Here is an 18462-nt window from a genome sequence, read left to right on the forward strand (position 1 = left end):
CAGCAGGATTTGTCTCCCTAAAACTCACACAGCTGATAAAATTCTGATTCTTAATGTCAATGTTTGATGGGTTAATGATGGAAACTTGATCCAATGATGGTACCTGAGAGGTGGGGCCCATGGGAGGTCTTGGGTTGCTGGAAGCGTGCCCCTGGAGAGCAGTTCTCTAGAGAGGATTGCTTATTTGAGTCTAGGTTCTCTCTCTTCCCTGATCGTGCTTCTGCACCCACCATGAGCAGCCCTCATCAGACGTTAGACCACGGGGCTACGCCATCCTGGAACCTCCAACTGTGAGCTGAAATAAACCTTTTCTTCTCCAGAGAAGCTCCTCTCAGTTATTTTAGTTAAAGTAACAGAAAATTGGCTAATACACCATTCACACACAACTTATATTAAGTAGACTTGTATGCTTTTCTCCTGTTAATCTGACTTATGTCACTTTAATTTTTAGTCCCTAGCTGTAAAAGAGAAGAGGTAAATTTTGCCTCCCTAACATTTTCTGTGATCTTCCCCTGTCTCTCTCAAGGTCTCAGTATTGAACACTCAAGGTGTCTGTGTGCCCACCTTTCTTCTTAGCTCCTTTGGGAGGGGTCCCAGGAGTTCCTTCCTGCCTAAAGTTGCTGTGACTTGAATGGATTGGACCCTGCTTCCCTGGCCACAGCAGGCCAATGAAGGACAATCACAGATGCCAAAGCCAATACATATATTATTGTGAATGAGACCCTCCTGTGGCTCCCTGAAAACCTGACCTCATTTACTGTCATTGGCAATGCTATGAGACAGGTATTCTTAAGTCCCACTTCGTGTCTAGTAAGTGGTGGACCTGAGATGTGAACTCAAACCTGTTTGATTTCCAAACTTCTCTGGAAGAAGTGAAATAAACAGAGTAAAGCGCTGTATGGGGGAAAAATGCATAGTAATAAGATAGCTACTGTTTCAGGCATTGCGCCTGGTACTTTTCACTGACCATCTCATTGCATTCTTATATTATTATTGGTTGGCAATGAACATCCTAGTTATTCTTCCATTCAAAAGATGAGGAAACTGAAGTTCAGGATCTTACCCAAGATCTCAGTTTATAAATAAGTGGGCAAACCAGGCCCAGACCCAGGTCTGTGTTACACCAAAATCTGTGCTTTCAATCCCTGTACTATATGACATCTCATGAAGTCACTTGTGTGAAAAGCCCTTTATAACCTAAAGAGATTGCAGCTCTTTTACAGTTTGTAACTTCTACTCTGTGTATAAGGTGAATAATGTCTGTCTTCCCAACCAAAGTGGTAAGTTTCATATCTATTTTGCTGACCAACGTGTCCCAGTATCAATTTCAGAGTAAATCACCAAAAATCTTGTTAAATGATTAAATCAATGAAGAATCATGCCTTTTGTCTAAGCCATAAGATTATAAAGGAATTGATACATCAATTTATCTATTTGACAAATATTAATTGGGCCTAACAAACATGTAGAAACAGTTGTGCAACTTCAGCCTTGAACTCTATGGGACAAGAAGTCAGAACTTCTCACTAATGATGGTGTTTCTGGATAAACAGTTTTGATGCAAACCAAATTTGGTATAATTTAGAGTGTCTCAAAATAAGGAACCCCTCTTGTAAGGAAAATAATGCCATGTGATTAATAAAGTCCCACTTCAATGTCTCATATGTTGGCCTCTTACCATCATAACATCTTTTTTTTTTTTTTTTTTTACAGGCAGAGTGGACAGTGAGAGAGAGAGAGACAGAGAGAAAGGTCTTCCTTTGCCATTGGTTCACCCTCCAATGGCCGCCGCGGCTGGTGCGCTGTGGCCGGCGCACCGTGCTGATCGGATGGCAGGAACCAGGTGCCTATCCTGGTCTCCCATGGGGTGCAGGGCCCAAGGACCTGGGCCATCCTCCACTGCACTCCCTGGCCACAGCAGAGAGCTGGCCTGGAAGAGGGGCAACCGGGACAGAATCCGGCACCCCGACCGGGACTAGAACCTGGTGTGCCGGCGCCACAAGGCGGAGGATTAGCCTGTTAAGCCACAGCGCTGGCCAGAGAGGTGTTTTTTTTTGTTTTTTGTTTTTTGTTTTTTGTTTTTTTTTTTGGACAGGCAGAGTGGACAGTGAGAGAGAGAGAGAGACAGAGAGAAAGGTCTTCCTTTTTGCCGTTGGTTCACCCTCCAATGGCCGCTGCGGCTGGCGCATTGTGCCGATCCGAAGCCAAGAGCAAAGTGCTTCTCCTGGTCTCCCATGTGGGTGCAGGGCCCAAGGACTTGGGCCATCCTCCACTGCCTTCCCGGGCCATAGCAGAGAGCTGGCCTGGAAGAGGGGCAACCGGGATGGAATCCGGCTCCCCAACTGGGACTAGAACCCGGTGTGCCGGCGCCGCAAGGTGGAGGATTAGCCTGTTAAGCCACGGCGCCGGCCACGTCTTAATATCATAAAAGACTGAGGCCCGAATGACCCTTGGTGATCACCGCATCTGACTTCCTGCCGTTACAGATAGGGAGATTAAAGCCCAGAGAAGGAAGCGATTTGCTCAAGGACACGATTCTCAACAGCAGATACAACTCCAGAACTAAGTTCTTCTGCACTGTGTCTCTAGACTCATTTATTTCTCCATTCAATAAACATTTGAGCATTCACTTTGTGCCAGGCATCAGACACACAGACATGAATCTGATGAGGTTCCTTTAGGGACTTAAGAGCCTCAGGGAGTCCATAATTTGGTAGAAGAGACAGAGAGGTAAACAGCTGAAAACAAGTAAAACAGCAGCATGGAGAGGATAGTAGTGATACAAAGAGGGACAAGGCAATGAAATTCAAAACAGCACTGACAGCATGCAGCATCAGGCAGTGTTCCGAGAAGGCAAGAAGGCGTACCGGAAGGAATAAGATTTGAAAATGCACAAAGGTGAGGAGCAGGTGTTCCAAACAGAGTGATTTGCATGTGCAAAGGCCCAGAGGCCTGGAACAGCATGGTGGTTCAGGGAAACTCTAAGTAGTACTGCACAGTTTTGCAGGAGAGAGAGGAGACTACTACAAGGGCCTGATCACCAAGAGCTCATTAGCTGAGAGAGAGACTGCTTTAACCAAGGTTGGATGCTAACATCTCAGTGCCCCTGCTAAATCTTTCCTTCAAATTATTAATCAAACACCTGTAGGTCCCCAGAGACCCACACCAACCAGTGATGAACTTTTAGAAGTTAGCGTATCTCGCTGATAATTGTACACAGCACATTCCAATTGCAGAGGTATGGAACCAAGGAGGCCACATAACCACAGTTCCCCGGTCAAATGAACTTATTTCCATATTTGCACCTCCCTCCATGACTGGCTCCTTATGGAGCTCAAATCAAAACACTGGGCTAGGGCGCTGCTACCAGTTTCAGCAACTTCTTTAACTTCTCTGACACTCAGTTTCCCCAACTGTAGAAAGGGGTCCTCTAATTCATAGCTGCTGCTGCTGCTTTTTTTTTTTTTTTAAGATTTGTGTTTGTTTGTTTATTTATTTATTTGAAAGGCAAAGCAACAGAGAAAGGGGGAGAGCCAGAAAGAGAGAGAGAGAGAGAGAGAGAGAGAGAGAGTTCTTCCATCCTCTGATTCGCTCCCCAATTGGCTGCAACAGCCAAGGCTGGACAAGGCTGAAGTCAGGGGCCAGGAACTCTCCCACCTGGATGTCAAGGGCCCAAGCACTTGAGCCATCTTCCAGTGCCTTCCCAGGTGCGTCAGCAGGAAGCTAGATCAGAAGCAGAGCAGCAGAGACTGGAATACAGGGTGCCAGCACCATAAGCAGCAGCTATAACCACTGTGGCACAACGCCAACCTCCTCACTCACACTTTCTCAAAGAGTTACATGAAATATTGTGCAATGCAGTACCAGGCATGCAATAAATGCTCAATAAACACTACTTGAGGCTGAACCTATCTATATTTATATGTGAATAAGCATACTATAGATAGATGGATAGGTAGATAGATAGATAGATATAGATATAACATCAAAGGTAAAGAGATATAAATATTTATAGACTGAAAAATAAAAGTTGTGCCTTCCCCAGCACCTAGTTCTGAACCTGGGATGGAATAGATCTGATAGAAAATGCCTGCATAGTTAGATAAGAGTACCTGTTTTCTAGGACTGGCGCCATGGCTCACTTGGTTAATCCTCTGCCTGCGGCGCCGGCATCCCTTATGGGCACCGGGTTCTAGTCCTGGTTTCTCCTCTTCCAGTCCAGCTCTCTGCTGTGGCCCAGGAAGGCAGTGGAGGATGGCCCAGGTGCTTGGGCCCTGCACCCACATGGGAGACCAGGAGGAAGCACCTGGCTCCTGGTTTCAGATTGGCGCAGCACGCCGGCTGTGGCGGCCATTTGGGGAGTGAACCAACAGAAGGAAAACCTTTCTCTCTGTGTCTCTCTCACTGTCTAACTCTGCCTGTCAAATAATAAAAAAAAAAAGTACCTGTTTGCTGAATTTAGTCAACATCATCAGATGATGTTCGGCAGAAGAGTTTGACAGATAACCTAACGTTTTTCCCTTCAGGTTCCAACATTTTGTCTATCATTTTCAACAGAAAAAAAAATATTTCTGTATATCATGAAAGATCCTGGCCTTTTGTACAGAGAACTCTTAAAAAAAAAAAGACTAGGGAGCTGGTGTTGTGGTATAGTAGGTTAAGCTTCTGCCTGCAGCACCAGCATCCCCTAAGGGTGCCAGTTTGAGTCCCGGCTGCTCCATTTCCAATCCAGCTCTCTGCTAATGGCCTGGGAAAGCAGTGGAAGATGGCCCAAGTGTTTGGGCCCCTGTACCCATGTGAGAGACCCAGAAGAAGCTCCTGGCTGCTGGCTTTAGATCGGCCCTGCTCTGGCCCTGGTGGCCATTTGGGGTGTGAACCAGCGGATGGAAGGCCTTTCTCTCTGTCTCTCCCTCTCTCTGTAACTCTGCCTCTCAAACAAATAAATGTCTTTAAAAATATCTAAACTTTCCTGAGGACTTTAAGTCCGTATTGGGCTGTCATGTAAAGTGGAAGCACAGGTCTGGTTTTCAGGGTTTCCTGTCTCCACTGTTTCCATTCTGTTGAGCAGCCCTCCCCAAGGTCAGTGTGTGGTCCTAGCAAAGCACCCAGTTCTCGTGAGGCCAGTGGACCCACAACCCTGCTTTATCTGCCTACCGACTTCCTGCCTACTTCCCTTCTTTTCTGTCTGTCTGCCGGTCTACCTGCATAGCTGTCATACAGATCCTACTCGTTCAAATATTAACCGACTGGGGGAAAGGTTTGCAGGGTGGTGAACAGCAGCACAGGATGAACATCTGAGCCTTCCCAGCTGTTGACGTGGTGAGCTGATCACTTCTCTGAATCTGTCTCCTTATAGATGAGGATTACACGAAACTCTAGAGGCCAGCACTGAGGTGCAGTAAGTGAAGCCGCCATCTGCAACACCAGCATTTCAGATAGGTGCCAGTTTGAGTTCCAGCTGCTCCACTTCTGATCCAGCACCCTGCTAAATGTGCCTGGGAAAGCAGCAGAAAACAGCAAACATCCTTGGGGCCCTGCCACCCATGTGGGAGACCTGGATGGGGTGTGAGGCTCCTGGCTTCAATCTGGCACAGCCCTGGTTGTTGCTGCCATTTGGGGGGTAAACCAGTGGATGGAAGGTCTCTCCATCTCTCTCACTCTGCTTTTCAAAATATGAATAAGTCTTTGAAGGAAAAAAAACTCTAAAAAAGGGAGCTATGTAAACATAGCACATGCTGAATACATGTTTGTAAAGCAATGGATCGGCATGAGGACAAAATCAATGAAGTTAATACAAATAACCATCATTGCTGTCATTGGATGAGAGCCTCGTGGAGGTCCTCCACTTATCCGGGAGGCTGTCCCATCCTGTACAGATAACCAAGTTTGTTAACGAAGTGTATATTACAACAGAGCCTCTGTGCTAGAAGTAGAAAAGGCTAGAAGCTTTTCACTTGAATATTTACAGAACAGCTTTGCTGTGCCATCTGAGGGCTAGACACCAGGGCAGTAGTGTGAGGTATAACTCCTTGGGCCCCCAAGCCCTCAAGGAGCTCTCTGTCTAATGGGAGGGACAGGCAAATAAAGCATCTGTTTTTTTATTTTATAATTCTTTTTTTTTCTTTAAAGATTCATTTATTTTATTTGAAAGTCAGAGTTACACAGAGAGAGAAGAGGCAGAGAGAGAGGTCTTCCATCCACTGGTTCACTCCCTAATTGGCCGTAATGACTGGAGCTGAGCAGATTGGAAGCCAGGAGCCAAGAGCTTCTTCCAGGTCTCCCACACAGATGCAGGGGCCCAAGAGCTTGGGCCATCTTCTACTGCTTTTCCAGGCCACAGCAGAGAGCTGGATTGGAAGTGGGGCAGCCGGGACTCAAACCAGCGCCCATATGGATGCCGGCACTGCACCCTTATTTTATATTTCTTAATTTTTCAAAGTAATTTATTGTATAAAATGTAGAAAGTCCAGAAAATGCAAATAAGCAGTAAAAATATCTATAGTCTCCTTCCCAGAAATTATCGTTGTTAACATTTTGATATGTATTTTCTAGCCTTTTGAAATATATTTTTCCTGTATATGGTTGAATTTTCTCTCTCTCTCTATCTCTCTCTCTCACACACACACACATACAACACAAACACACACATAATTTGTATCCTACTTTATTTCACTTATAAGTAAATTAATTTTCCTGTCAGAAAAATTCTTAATACAGATTATTTTTCATGGTTGCATAGCATTCTATCACTTGACTATGCTATGATTTATCTACCTAATCCTATATATTTTTTTTGACAGGCAAAGTGGACAGTGAGAGAGAGAGAGACAGAGAGAAAGGTCTTCTTTTTTTTCCGTTTGTTCACCCTCCAATAGCTGCTGCAGCCGGCGCGCTGCGGCTGGCGCACCGCACTGATCCGATGGCAGGAGCCAGTTGCTTCTCCTGGTCTCCCAGGGGGTGCAGGGCCCAAGCACTTGAGCCATCCTCCACTGCACTCCCGGGCCATAGCAGAGAGCTGGCCTGGAAGAGGGGCAACCGGGACAGAATCCGGCACCCCAACCGGGACTAGAACCCAGTGTGCAGGCGCCGCAAGGTGGAGGATTAGCCTATTGAGCCACAGAGCCGGCCCTAATCCTATAATTTTAACATTATGATTGTTGTAAAACTTTCACATTTACAAATTCTGCCAAGATTAACAGAAGTCTTTGTTTATATTTAGGTACTTTTTTAGGGGACTGACTGGATGAAAGAATAAGATTTTTTCTTTATTGATTCTTTTTCAATACAAAATCATGGAGGGAAAAATTTTAGGTGAAGCAATACATTCTCTTTTTTCATTTAAGAGTCTTAAACACTTCATTTAAAAAATAGACTTTAGTTTAAGATAGCTTTATTTTTATGAAAATATTTCAAGAATGTTACATAGATCCTGTATATTCTGCACCCAGTTTCCTCTTTTATTAACATTACTGTGGTGTTTTTGCCATACTTAATGAGGCAATATTGATTTTTTTTAAGATTTATTTATTTGAAAGGCAGTGAGAGAGAGAGAGAGAGAGATCTTCCATCTGCTGGTTGACTTCCCAAATGGCCACAACAGCCAGGTCAGGGCTGGGCCAGGCTGAGACCAGGAGCCAGGAACTCCTTCCGGGTCTCTCAAGTGAGCACAGGGACCCAAGCACTTGGGCCATCCAGGGAGAAGGATTGGAAGTGGAGCAGCTGGGGACTCGAGCCAGCACTCTGATATGGGATGCTGTGTCGCAAGTGGTGGCTTAACCTGCTGTTTTAACACTGGTCTCTAAATTTCTCTTTTAGTTCCATCTTTCCACAAACTTTTTTGAAATCCCCTTGTAGCTTTGAAAAGAAAATGATCAAGTCAGAGTGGTTACATCTGCCAAGAGAGGTGGGAGGAGCTTTTACTGTCTTTTCAACAGTTTCTCTTCCATCTTCCCTCTTTGCTTCCTTCAGTTATTTATTAAGGGCCTATTACTCCAAGAAAACAAAGTTCCTCCCTTCCTGGCATTTAAATTCTAATTGAAGGGTAAGATGACAAAATTTAAACAAAGTACCAGATAAATATTCAATATGCAATATAATAGCAGACAATACTAATTCTTTGGAGAAAATTCAGGTGTTAAGGTGTTATTTAAAACAGGGTGGCCAGCCTCTGTGCTGAGTGGAGAGAGTGAGTCACATTCCAGGTGAGCCATGAGAGGTGGGGATGGGGGATACCACAGGGAAGGGAGGGAGGGAGCTGGCGCTGCCTACGGCCTCAGCAGTCTGGTTTCCATCCCTCACTTCACTCAGCCCTCCCTTCTCTGGAGCATAATCACCTCCATCTGTGGAGACAGAGAGGCTGTGAATTACCCAGAGTCACCCGGTGAGCAAGTGGCAGAATCAGACCTGTTCCAAGGCCGCCGCTCTCAGCTCCACCTCCTGCAGCCTCCAGAGAGATCCCAGCCATCAGTGTGTGCTTGAGACCTGGGAAGGCCAGCTGGATGAGGCCTCTTTGGTTCAGGCATCTGTCCAGGGGGATTCTTCTCCGGGCTCAGCGTGTCCAGATCTTCACGATTCACAGATGGTCTCAGTTGCTTATCAGTCAGAGGCTCGAGCAGCAGTGTGTTCCACAGCCCCGCTGGGCTGGCCTCGGTGTGTCTGTGCCAGCTGGGCACAGAGGCCCTTTGTCCTAGAGTGTCTCTCTGGCCAAGTTTTCATGGTCAAGTCTGAGAGCCGAGAGAATTAACATTCTCTCTCTCTCTCTCTGTGTCACACACACACACACACACACACACACACACACCCTGGTAACTCCTGCATCCGACAGTCCTTCATTTGAATTCCAGTTGCTTTCTGCTGAGTTTGTGCGTTTATAACGGTCACTTGATCACTGCTGTTACCATTAATTCTTCTCCCTCATATCCATTTGTATCACTAATTTGATGATTCTCCTGTTCAACCTCCCAACATCCCTGCATGTGTTAATGTACCAATCCCTAAGCACATTCTGGGATTCCAAAAGCTCAGAGTGTCCCCAAAGCCGCTGGTCTTACCTGCTGGCCACCTGACACATGGCTGCTAACCGCAGTGGCCAGTGAATCCTTTCTGAGGGTCAGAGACCTCAGCTGTGCAAACACCTGTGTCACTGACTCACCGTGTGGCTTTGGGAAACCACGAGGTCTCAGTTTCCTCATTAGTACAGAGAGAGTTGGCGTCCAGGAGCCTGGCACAGGCTCTGGTTGCTGTGCTGCACGGTGGCTGGAATAGGCTGGGCAAACAGCAGAGAGAAAGGAGCCTGAATCCCAGGCTCTGCCACAAAGCCCTTAGATCACTCTGCAAGCCACAGCCCCTCCCTGGAGCAGTTTTCTCCTCTGAAAATGGAGAACAGGTGAGCACGTTGGATGAGATGAACTCCCAGGGCTCTTTTCAGTCCTCACATTCAAGGAATCCCAGGTTCATCTTCCTTAAGTTGCTAAGTACTACTTAAAATGTGAGATAACAGGCCCTCAGCTTCTTGGACTGGTGGGAGACGGTGTGGGGGGTGGGAGTAGGAGGAATACAGGAAAAATCAGTTTTGGGAAGCGAGTCGTGGTGGCAGTGGCGATGGTGTGGCTGCTCCTGTGAGCTGTGGCCTGTGTGCAGCAGGAGCAGGACTTCTATGATTTCAAGGTGGTCAACATCCAGAGCAGGCTGGTGTCGCTGGAGAAGCACCAGGCCTTAGTGTCTCTGGTGGTGAACGTGGCCAGCGAGTGTGGCTTCACAGAGCAGAACTACCGAGATCTGCAGCAGCTGCAGAGGGACCTGGGTCCCCGCCACTTCAACATGCTCGCCTTCCCCTGCAACCAGTTTGGCCAACAGGAGCCGGACAGCAACAAGGAGATCGAGAGCTTCGCCTGCCGCACCTACGGGGTCTCTTTCCCCATGTTGTTGTTGTTTGTCCTCAGAATGCCAGTGAGATTTTTTTTTTTAATTTAATTATTGAGAAGCAGAGTTACAGATAGAGTGAGAGACAGACAGAAAGGTCTTCCATCTGCTGGTTCATTCCCCAAATAGCTACAACAGCTGGGAGCCTACTCTGGGTCTCCCACATGGGTGCAGGGACCCAAGGACTTGGGCCTTTTTCCACTTCCCCCTCCCACCCCATGCAGGCCACCAGCAGGCAGCTGGATTGGAAGAGGAGCAGCCAGGACTCCAACTGGTGCCATGTGGGATGCTGCTGCCACAGGTGGAGCCCCAACCCACTATGCCACAGCACCAGCCCCTTTTCCCATGTTTAGTAAGGTCGCAGTCACTGGCACTGGTGCCCACCCCACCTTCAAGGATCTGATACAGACTTCTGGGAAGGAGCCCACCTGGAACTTCTGGAAGTACCTGGTGGCCCCGGATGGGAAGGTGATCGGGGCATGGGACCCGACGGTTCCGGTGGAGGAGATCAGGCCCCAGATCACCGCGCTTGTGAGGAAGCTCATCCTGCGGAATCGAGAAGACTTGTAGCCCCGCGCCCTCGGCTGCCACCGCCTGTGCAGCTGTGACCAGAGAAAACTCGAAGGTGCTTCAGAGGGAGAGACCACGGCCTCGCCTTCATTCCCTCGTAGCCCGCCCACCCCATCAATCTTACAGGGGAGGAGTGCTGGTGTTCTGATGATTTGAATCTTAGAGCAACCAATAGGAACCCTGGCCAGTGAGAGCTCTTGACCAGTGAATCACCAGCCACTATTCTGGCCAGGGACCAGCGCTATGGCATAGGGGATAAAGCCACTGCCTGCAGTGCCGGAATCCCATATGAGCGCCGGTTCAAGACCTGGCTGCTCCTCTTCTGATTCAGCTCTCTGCTATGGCCTGGGAAAGCAGTAGATGATGTCCCAAGTCCTTGGGCCCCTGCACCTGTGTGGGAGACCAGGCAGAAGCTCCTGGCTTCAGATTGGCATAGCTCTGGCCATTGCGGCCATCTGGGGAGTGAACCAGCAGATGGAAGACCTCTCTGTCTCTACCTCTCTCTGTAACTCTGTCTTTCAAATAAATAAAATAAATCTTTAAAAAAAAAAAAGAAAAAAGAAAGGTTGCATTCACCATCCCACCATCAGGACAGAAGCAGCAGAGACTGGAAAGGCTTTGCCCCAGTCTACTGGCTGCAGCCCCTTGGGGTACCTTTTTCCAGAGCTGGAGTGGAAAGCTTTATGGTGTGCAGTTAAGGTACTAGCTGTGGGGTCTCCCCTCTCACTTTTTACCTTCCTGCTCTGTTCATCTACCATTCCCAGTCACTCCCACCATGTGCTAAAAAACTGGCATCTAGCTTCCAGTCTTCCTGTCCACGCAAGCCCACCGCTATCCAGGTGACCTCCCTGTCTACAGGACAACCTCTCCCCATTTCTGCTCACTTTCACTTCTGTTGCAGTTTGGCCATCTGCCTCCACATTCACACCTTGGGGCTTCTCACCAGACACTGCCCTGAAACCTCAGACTCAAACACGTCCCCCCACGACCATGGCCTCCTGTCCTGCAATTCTTACACTCTGATACCTGAAATGTATGTGTTCTCCCCCATTTCTTTACAGTCAACTGGCTTCCTTCTGCCTAACTCGTGTACCCTTCCTTCCTTCTTTCCACAAACCTTTAATTGAGCACTATCCATGTGCCAGGTGCATGGGTTTCTAAAGTTAAAAGAGATGTAGAACCAGCTCCTTCCCACTCCCTGCAACTCTTGCACATTCACCTTTCTGCGAAATTCCTACCTTCGTTCAACCAAACCTTCTGCCAGCCCTTTGCAGCTCACAGTGTCTACTTAAGCACCTAAGCTCTACTCTACTTCTTCAGTCTGAATCCTCCAAAACATAACCCGCACCTGCTGTATGCACTGCCTAAACTCTCACCCACCCTTCAACCTCCTGTAGTCAGGCTTGCGTCCCCACTGCCCCAGTGAGCCATGAAAATGCATGGGATGCTTTCCAGGCTTTGGCCTACGTGGCCTCCCAACTGCTTTTGACACAGCTGTGCAAACCTTGGGAAAAAAATCATTCAATTTCTCTCAACCTCAGTTTTCTTATCACTGAGAGATAGTAGCATCTTCCTTAGAAAACTATTGAGTCATTCAGTAAAACAATATATAAAGAAAAATGATCATCCACTGGTACACAACAGGCAGTCAACAAAATTAAGTCCTGGCTCAATGAGCTTTGTTTCCTGGGTCCTTGACAACCGAAAAAGCCTTGGCTGATAAGAGCATTCTGATTTTTGAAATGGTCATTTTCTAGAGCAATTTATGTATTCACTCATTCAACAAAAATTGAGTAACTACTACATGCTTGTTTTGTTTTGTTTTGTTTGACAGGCAGAGTGGATAGTGAGAGAGACAGACAGAGAGAAAGGTCTTCCTTTTTGCCGTTGGTTCACCCTCCAATGGCCGCTGCGGCTGGCGCATCTCGCTGATCCTAAGCCAGGAGCCAGGTACTTATCCTGGTCTCCCAGGGTGCAGGGCCCAAGGACTTAGGCCATCTTCCACTGGCTTCCCGGGCCATAGCAAAGAGCTGGCCTGGAAGAGGGGCAACCGGGATAGAATCCGGCACCCCAACCGGGACTAGAACCCGGTGTGCCAGCGCCGCAAGGCAGAGGATTAGCCTGTTAAGCCACGGTGCCGGCCTACATGCTTGTTTTACACAATTTTTAGGTGTTACAAGTATAGCAATGAACACAACAGAGAAATATTTTTCTCAGGAGGCTAATATAATGATGATGATGATCAGAGAAACGGAGAAAGAGAGAGAGAAACACAAAACTAGAAATTTATCGGCCGGCATCGCAGCTCAATAGGCTCATCCTCCACCTGCGGCGCCGGAACACCGGGTTCTAGTCCCGGTCGGGGCGCCGGATTCTGTCCCGGTTGCCCCTCTTCCAGGCCAGCTCTCTGCTATGGCCTGGGAGTGCAGTGGAGGATGGCCCAAGTGCTTGGGCCCTGCACCTGCATGGGAGACCAGGAGAAGCACCTGGCTCCTGGCTTCGGATCAGCGCGGTGCGCCAGCCGCAGCGCGCCGGCCGCAGCAGCCATTGGAGGGTGAACCAACGGAAAAAAAAGGAAGACCTTTCTCTCTGTCTCTCTCTCTCACTGTCCACTCTGCCTGTCAAAAAAAAAAAATTTATCATACAGTTAAAAGTATCCTTTAAAATGTAGCATGCTAAAGTTCCCAAGAAAACTTAACAGGATATGGAAATGTTCTATATATTGATTGTGGTAGTCACATAGATGTGCTTATTTTTCATTTCTCAGACTTGGGTGGGTGGTGATATGAGAGGTAAAACATATTGTAGAGGAATTACAGCCACAACCAGAGACAAAGAAAGAAGAGCGGACCCCACCCCTGCAACACAAACCTGGAAAAGTGGCTGCTCGAAGTAAACTAGTGAAACAGCTGCCCACTGTTATCCTGCCTAGGGAGGGAAGATGCCCTAAGTTCTGCCTCTGTAAACTCCAGTCATACATCTGCCCTAATAAATCTGCCCCGGCATCATTTTTACAAACATCCTGGACCCACCAACCATTGGATTGTGGTCCTAAGTCACGTAGGCTGCAATTTAAACCCACCAGTGCTGTAACAGCTAAGGTATGATCCTGATGAACCTATAAATACTGTAAGACACTTGGGATTGATGCTCAGTTTTCAGGAAATGATTCCAGCTGAGCCCATTGGCGTTAATAAACTGCTTGGATCTTCCACTGTCTCTGGTGCTTGTTTGAATGAAGGGAGTTTTCCCAGCCCAGGTTTCTGTAACAATACCACATTTATGCTGCCGGTGCAGTGGCATAGTGGCCTACAGTGCCAGCATCACGCATAGGTACCGGTTGGAGACCTGGCTCCTCCACTTCTGATCAGCTCTCTGCTATGGCCTGGGAAAGCAGTAGAAGATGGTCCAAGTGCTTGGGATCCTGCACCCACATGGGAGACCTGGAAGAAGCTCCTGGCTGATTTTGGTTTCAGATCAGCCCAGCTCCCACCATTGTGGTCATTTGGGGAATGAACCAGCAGATGGAAGACCTCTCATCTCTCTCTCTCTCTCTCTCCTTTCCTCTGTCTCTCTGTAACTCTGCCTTTTAAATAATAAATCTTTTTTTTAAAAAAGCATAACACATACCATGTTTAGGACATATTTAGTAGGTAGCTAAATTTGTTAATGGATTAGATGAAGGAGAAGAAAAAATAAGAGTCAAAGATGACTCCTAGATCTTTATTTCAACAACCAGGTGAATGATTGGACCACTTTCTAAGATAGAGAAGACCAAGGGGAGAGAGTGAAAGCTCAGGGAGAGCACAAAAGTATTCCTTGAGACATGTTAAGTCTGGGGTGCTCATGAATTTATCAGCCTCTTGTTTATATATCAGCCTATATGAGTTTGGATAGAATGAACCAGTCCTATCTCTTTCTGACTTGAAGTTCATAAGCTGTATTGGATTTCTGGCTCTTTTAAGCTGAGGATAAGCCTCAGAGCCCTAGGGACCCCACTTCATAACCCTCCTCAGCCACTGAGCAGAATCAGACCCTCAGCATGTGTCACTAACCTATCTCCTTTTAGACTAATAATTACATTTTGTTTTTCTTCCTTTAGGATAAGCTCTTGCCCTCAACAATTATGAAGGAATTGCAAAAGTTCAGGGGAAAATAGAATGAAAAAATATATTTTTGATGCAAAATTTTTTCTGGGATCCATATATAGTTTTTTATAATATGCATTTTTCATGAACTTTTTGAAAGTCCTTTGTCTAACTGCAGATTCTTTTTAAAAAATTATTTATTTGAAAGTCAGAGAGTTTATTCTCATATGGCTGCAATGGCCAGGGCTGCTCCAGGCTAAAGCAAGGAAACTGGAACTCTGCCGAGGTTTCGCACATGGGTGCAGGGGCCCAAGCACCTGAGCCATCCCCTGCTGCATTCCCAGGCACAATAGCAGGGAGCTGGATTGGAAGCCAATCAGCCAGGACTCGAATTAGCACTCAGATATGGGAGGCTGATGTTGTAGGCAGTGCCTTAGCTCACTGCATCGTGATGCCAGCCCTTGCGAAAAGATTCTTGAACAATTCTCTTCTTGGGATGTTATTGTTTTGGTGTGTTTGTCTAGGTTCCGTCCAATCATTCAGTTACTCAATGGTCCTCTGCTGGGCACAGTCACTGACTTTGACATGGGAAACACAGAGGAGAATCAGGTAAGTGGACAGCCATGTGTGAGCAGGGCTGACAAGAACCTCAGGGAGCTGGGGAGCCCTACACAAGGCTTCCTGGAGGAGGTGATGGCAGGCAGGCAGCCTCCCCTGCACATAACGTGCTATTGGATTTTATCATGATTTTGACCTCGTCAACTGCCTTAGGGCTTGAGGCTTGAAATGACTCTTTCCCTGGTTCCAAAGAGCACTTCAGAAATACCTGTTACGGAAACCCTTGGGCATTTCACTCTGCTGCATTGGGCACGCGGAGTCTGGTCCTTGGGGAAGTGAGTACAGGCCTGTGCGTGTTCTCTGCCTCCTGCCAGAGGAATTGCAGGGTGGGTAAAAGCAGGCCAGGCACAGAGCGGGGCCAAGGAGGCAGCAGTGAGAAGCTTTCGCCTCACAGGGCTCACTGCAAAGGACGGCTGAAGTCCAGCAGGAGATGGGGACGCCCCACCCGTCCTTGGGAAAAGGCCCCCTGGTGGCGTCGGGGAAGCTGAGGGGCTTCTTCCGTCCCATTCTCCAGCCCACTCCTATACATTCTCCCTGTCTGCCGACCCCGCTGTATTCGCATTGTGCTGATGCAGCCTCTTCGCGTCGCACCTGTCTCCAATCTCCACCTCTCTCAGCTCCACCATCCACGGCCACATGTTCCCAGAGTGCTCTTCCTAATACCCGGGTCGGAGCTTGTTTCTCCCAGCTTGCCAGCTCCATTAGGCCCCCTCCCTGCACTGCTCTCAGCAACAGGCCAGCTCCTGAGCCCCCTGGATCAGGCCCCCGCCTGCCTTCCAGGCTTTGACCACCCTGCACACCTTGCTGTGTCATCACAGTTTGCAGGCTTCCCACGAGCTGTACTTCCTGCCTGGAATGCCCTCCTCCTATCCCCGCAAGCTGTTACCCATCTTTCTGGGTAGCACTGCCTGGGGGTCGCTGTTCTCCTGAAGCCTTCCTGTCCCACTGCCTTGCCTGAGTTCCCTAACTCCTTACTCTGCACCTTGCCGCCCTCAAACACACAGTTACCTGTATCACAAATTGGGAAACTGAGTCCCAGAAAGGGAAAGGGGCTTATCTAGTCTTTCAGGGTGAGACATGGACTCAAACCCCAAAACTCCTAATTCCTCTGCAGGCACCCTAATCAGTGCACCCTCAAAGAATTAATCAGACCTTACACAGACATGCATAAACAGGATGAGCATTTGGGGGGGGGGGGCGGAGACTGAAGCAGCCCCGTGAACACCTGCCCTCAGGTAAGTAAGCCCTGTCATAATTCCTGCTGTTCCTGAGGCATTCAGGAAGGAAACTGGACAAAGTGTCCTCCAAGACCCTAAACTCTGACATTTTATGAAACGTAGAAAATTTACTGTCACAATTAGAGCTCACATGTTGCCTACAGGGTTGACTTAGTTGTGCTTTCAGGATTAAAAGAAGGGACCATTTATTGCACACCTACTGAATACTAAGGGCGATGCTTTGTATACCTTATCTTATCTAACTCTGGGAACTCATTTTCCAAGATCCACATTTTCCTCATTTGGTAGAAGGAAAGGGACATGCAGACAGGTAAGCTACTCTCCCAGGGTCACACAGCTAGGAAGTAAAGAACGAGCATTTGCACTGTGGTCCTACTGGCTCAAAACCGGCTCCAAACAGGGAAAGTTCGCCTGACCCCCCAGGGCAGGGGATGGAGGAGGCGCGGGGGAGTGACGTCTAGTGTCCCTACACCCACTGAACCGCTTACCCCCGTCTTGGAACTCCTCGCGCAGGTAGACCCGGCGTTGCACCTGAGCCTCCAGAGTGCAGGTCGCTAGCAGCAGCGTCAGTAGCTGCAGCGCCTTCATTTCGCCAAGCCCTTAGTCCCCACGTCCAGCCTCAAAACGCTGCGACCCTGGCCAGGTCTTCTGCGCCGTTGCCGCTGCCTCTTCTTTGACCCTGGGGCAGGGGGCCGAGAACACCTGCACCCCGCACCTGGCTTCTTCCCATTTGCGGCCTCGTAGGAGGCGGGGTGGGGTCGGTAATGAGGCCCACAACCAATGGTTAGGGACCACGCACTGAGGATGCTGGAGGACTGAGGTGCTTGGAGGGGGTGAGGGGGCGGGCAGCCAAGTGTTCAGGGAGGTACAGGGCCGGGTCCCTAGGGAGTAGGGGAGTGGCAGGGCCAGCTGAGGCTGGCCTCTGGGGTCCTGTGAGCCTGCTCAACCTTGGTGTAGCTGGCTTCAAAGCTTCCATCATCTGTCCACCCGCCTATCCATGTGCTCTCTCCCTGGGCCGGTGAAGAAACAGTAGCAGTGTGATGCCTGTTTATTTCAACAGAAACACCTAGGGCCTGGGGTGGGGGTGGGGGAGCAGAAAAGGCCCTAATGCAGTGGGGGAATTTCAGAGAAGGCTTCCAGAATGAGGTGCCACTGAGGTCAGCCAGGCAAGAAGCAATGGGAATGCTATGTGCAAAGGCCAGAGGGGGAAAGACTTGTAAGTTACTGTCACTTCTCCGACAACTGGGTACTGAACGATCAATGTTATCCCCCCTACTGTGTGGAAAATGAGGTTCAAAGAGGGTAAAAGAAAAAAAGCACCAGCATTTAAAAAAATAAAATAGGGGCCAGCACTGTGGCATAGGGGATGAAGCCTCCCCCTTCAGTGCCAGCATCCCATATGGGCGCCAGTTCAAGTCCTGGCTGCTCCACTTCTGATCCAGCTCTCTACTGTGGCCTGGGAAAGCAGTAGAAGATGGTCCAAGTCCTTGGGCCCCTGCATCCACTTGGGAGACCCAGAAGATGCTCCTGGTTCCTGGCTCTTCGGATCAGCACAGCTCTGGTAGTTGCGTCCAACTGGGGAGTGAACCAGAGGATGGAAGACTTTCTCTCTCTCTCTCTCTCTCTCTCTCTCTCTGCCTCTCCTCTGTCTGTGTAACTCTGACTTTCAAATAAATAAATCTTTAAAATAAATAACAAAATAAAGTAAAAGAGTTGGGCCTGGCTCTGTGGCGGAGTAGATTAAGCCTCAAATCTTAGCTGTTCCATTTCTGATCCAGCTCTCTGCTATGGCCTTGGAAAGCAGTAGAAGATGACCCAAGTGCTTCGGCCCCTGCATCCATGTGGGAGACCCAGAAGAAGCTCCTGGCTCCTGGTTTCAGATCGACCCAGCTGTTGTGGCAATTTTTGGAATGAACCAGCAGATGGAAGACCTCTCCCTGTCTCTGCCTCTACCTCTGCCTCTCTGTAATTCTGCCTTTCAAATAAATAAGTAAATAGATCTCAAAAAAACAAAAACAAAAACAAAC

The 18462-nt window shown here is 48.3% G+C and overlaps 1 protein-coding gene and 1 pseudogene across 1 annotated transcript in view; one reads left to right on the forward strand and one right to left on the reverse strand.

The window, feature by feature from the left end:
* LOC133759085 (calreticulin-like) overlaps nucleotides 1–8524 on the reverse strand; it is a 32714-nt gene extending 24190 nt beyond the window's left edge. Inside the window, exon 1 of the mRNA XM_062190080.1 lies at nucleotides 8404–8524. Coding sequence (XP_062046064.1) covers nucleotides 8404–8464 — 61 coding nt within the window. The 5' untranslated portion in view covers nucleotides 8465–8524. The remainder of the gene's footprint in view (nucleotides 1–8403) is intronic.
* Nucleotides 8525–8578: 54 nt separating this feature from the next.
* LOC133759086 (glutathione peroxidase 7-like) lies at nucleotides 8579–10705 on the forward strand (annotated as a pseudogene).
* Nucleotides 10706–18462: the final 7757 nt, after the last annotated feature.

The sequence above is a fragment of the Lepus europaeus genome, chromosome 5 (genome assembly GCF_033115175.1).
Source record: "Lepus europaeus isolate LE1 chromosome 5, mLepTim1.pri, whole genome shotgun sequence".
Taxonomy (NCBI): Eukaryota; Metazoa; Chordata; class Mammalia; order Lagomorpha; family Leporidae; genus Lepus; species Lepus europaeus.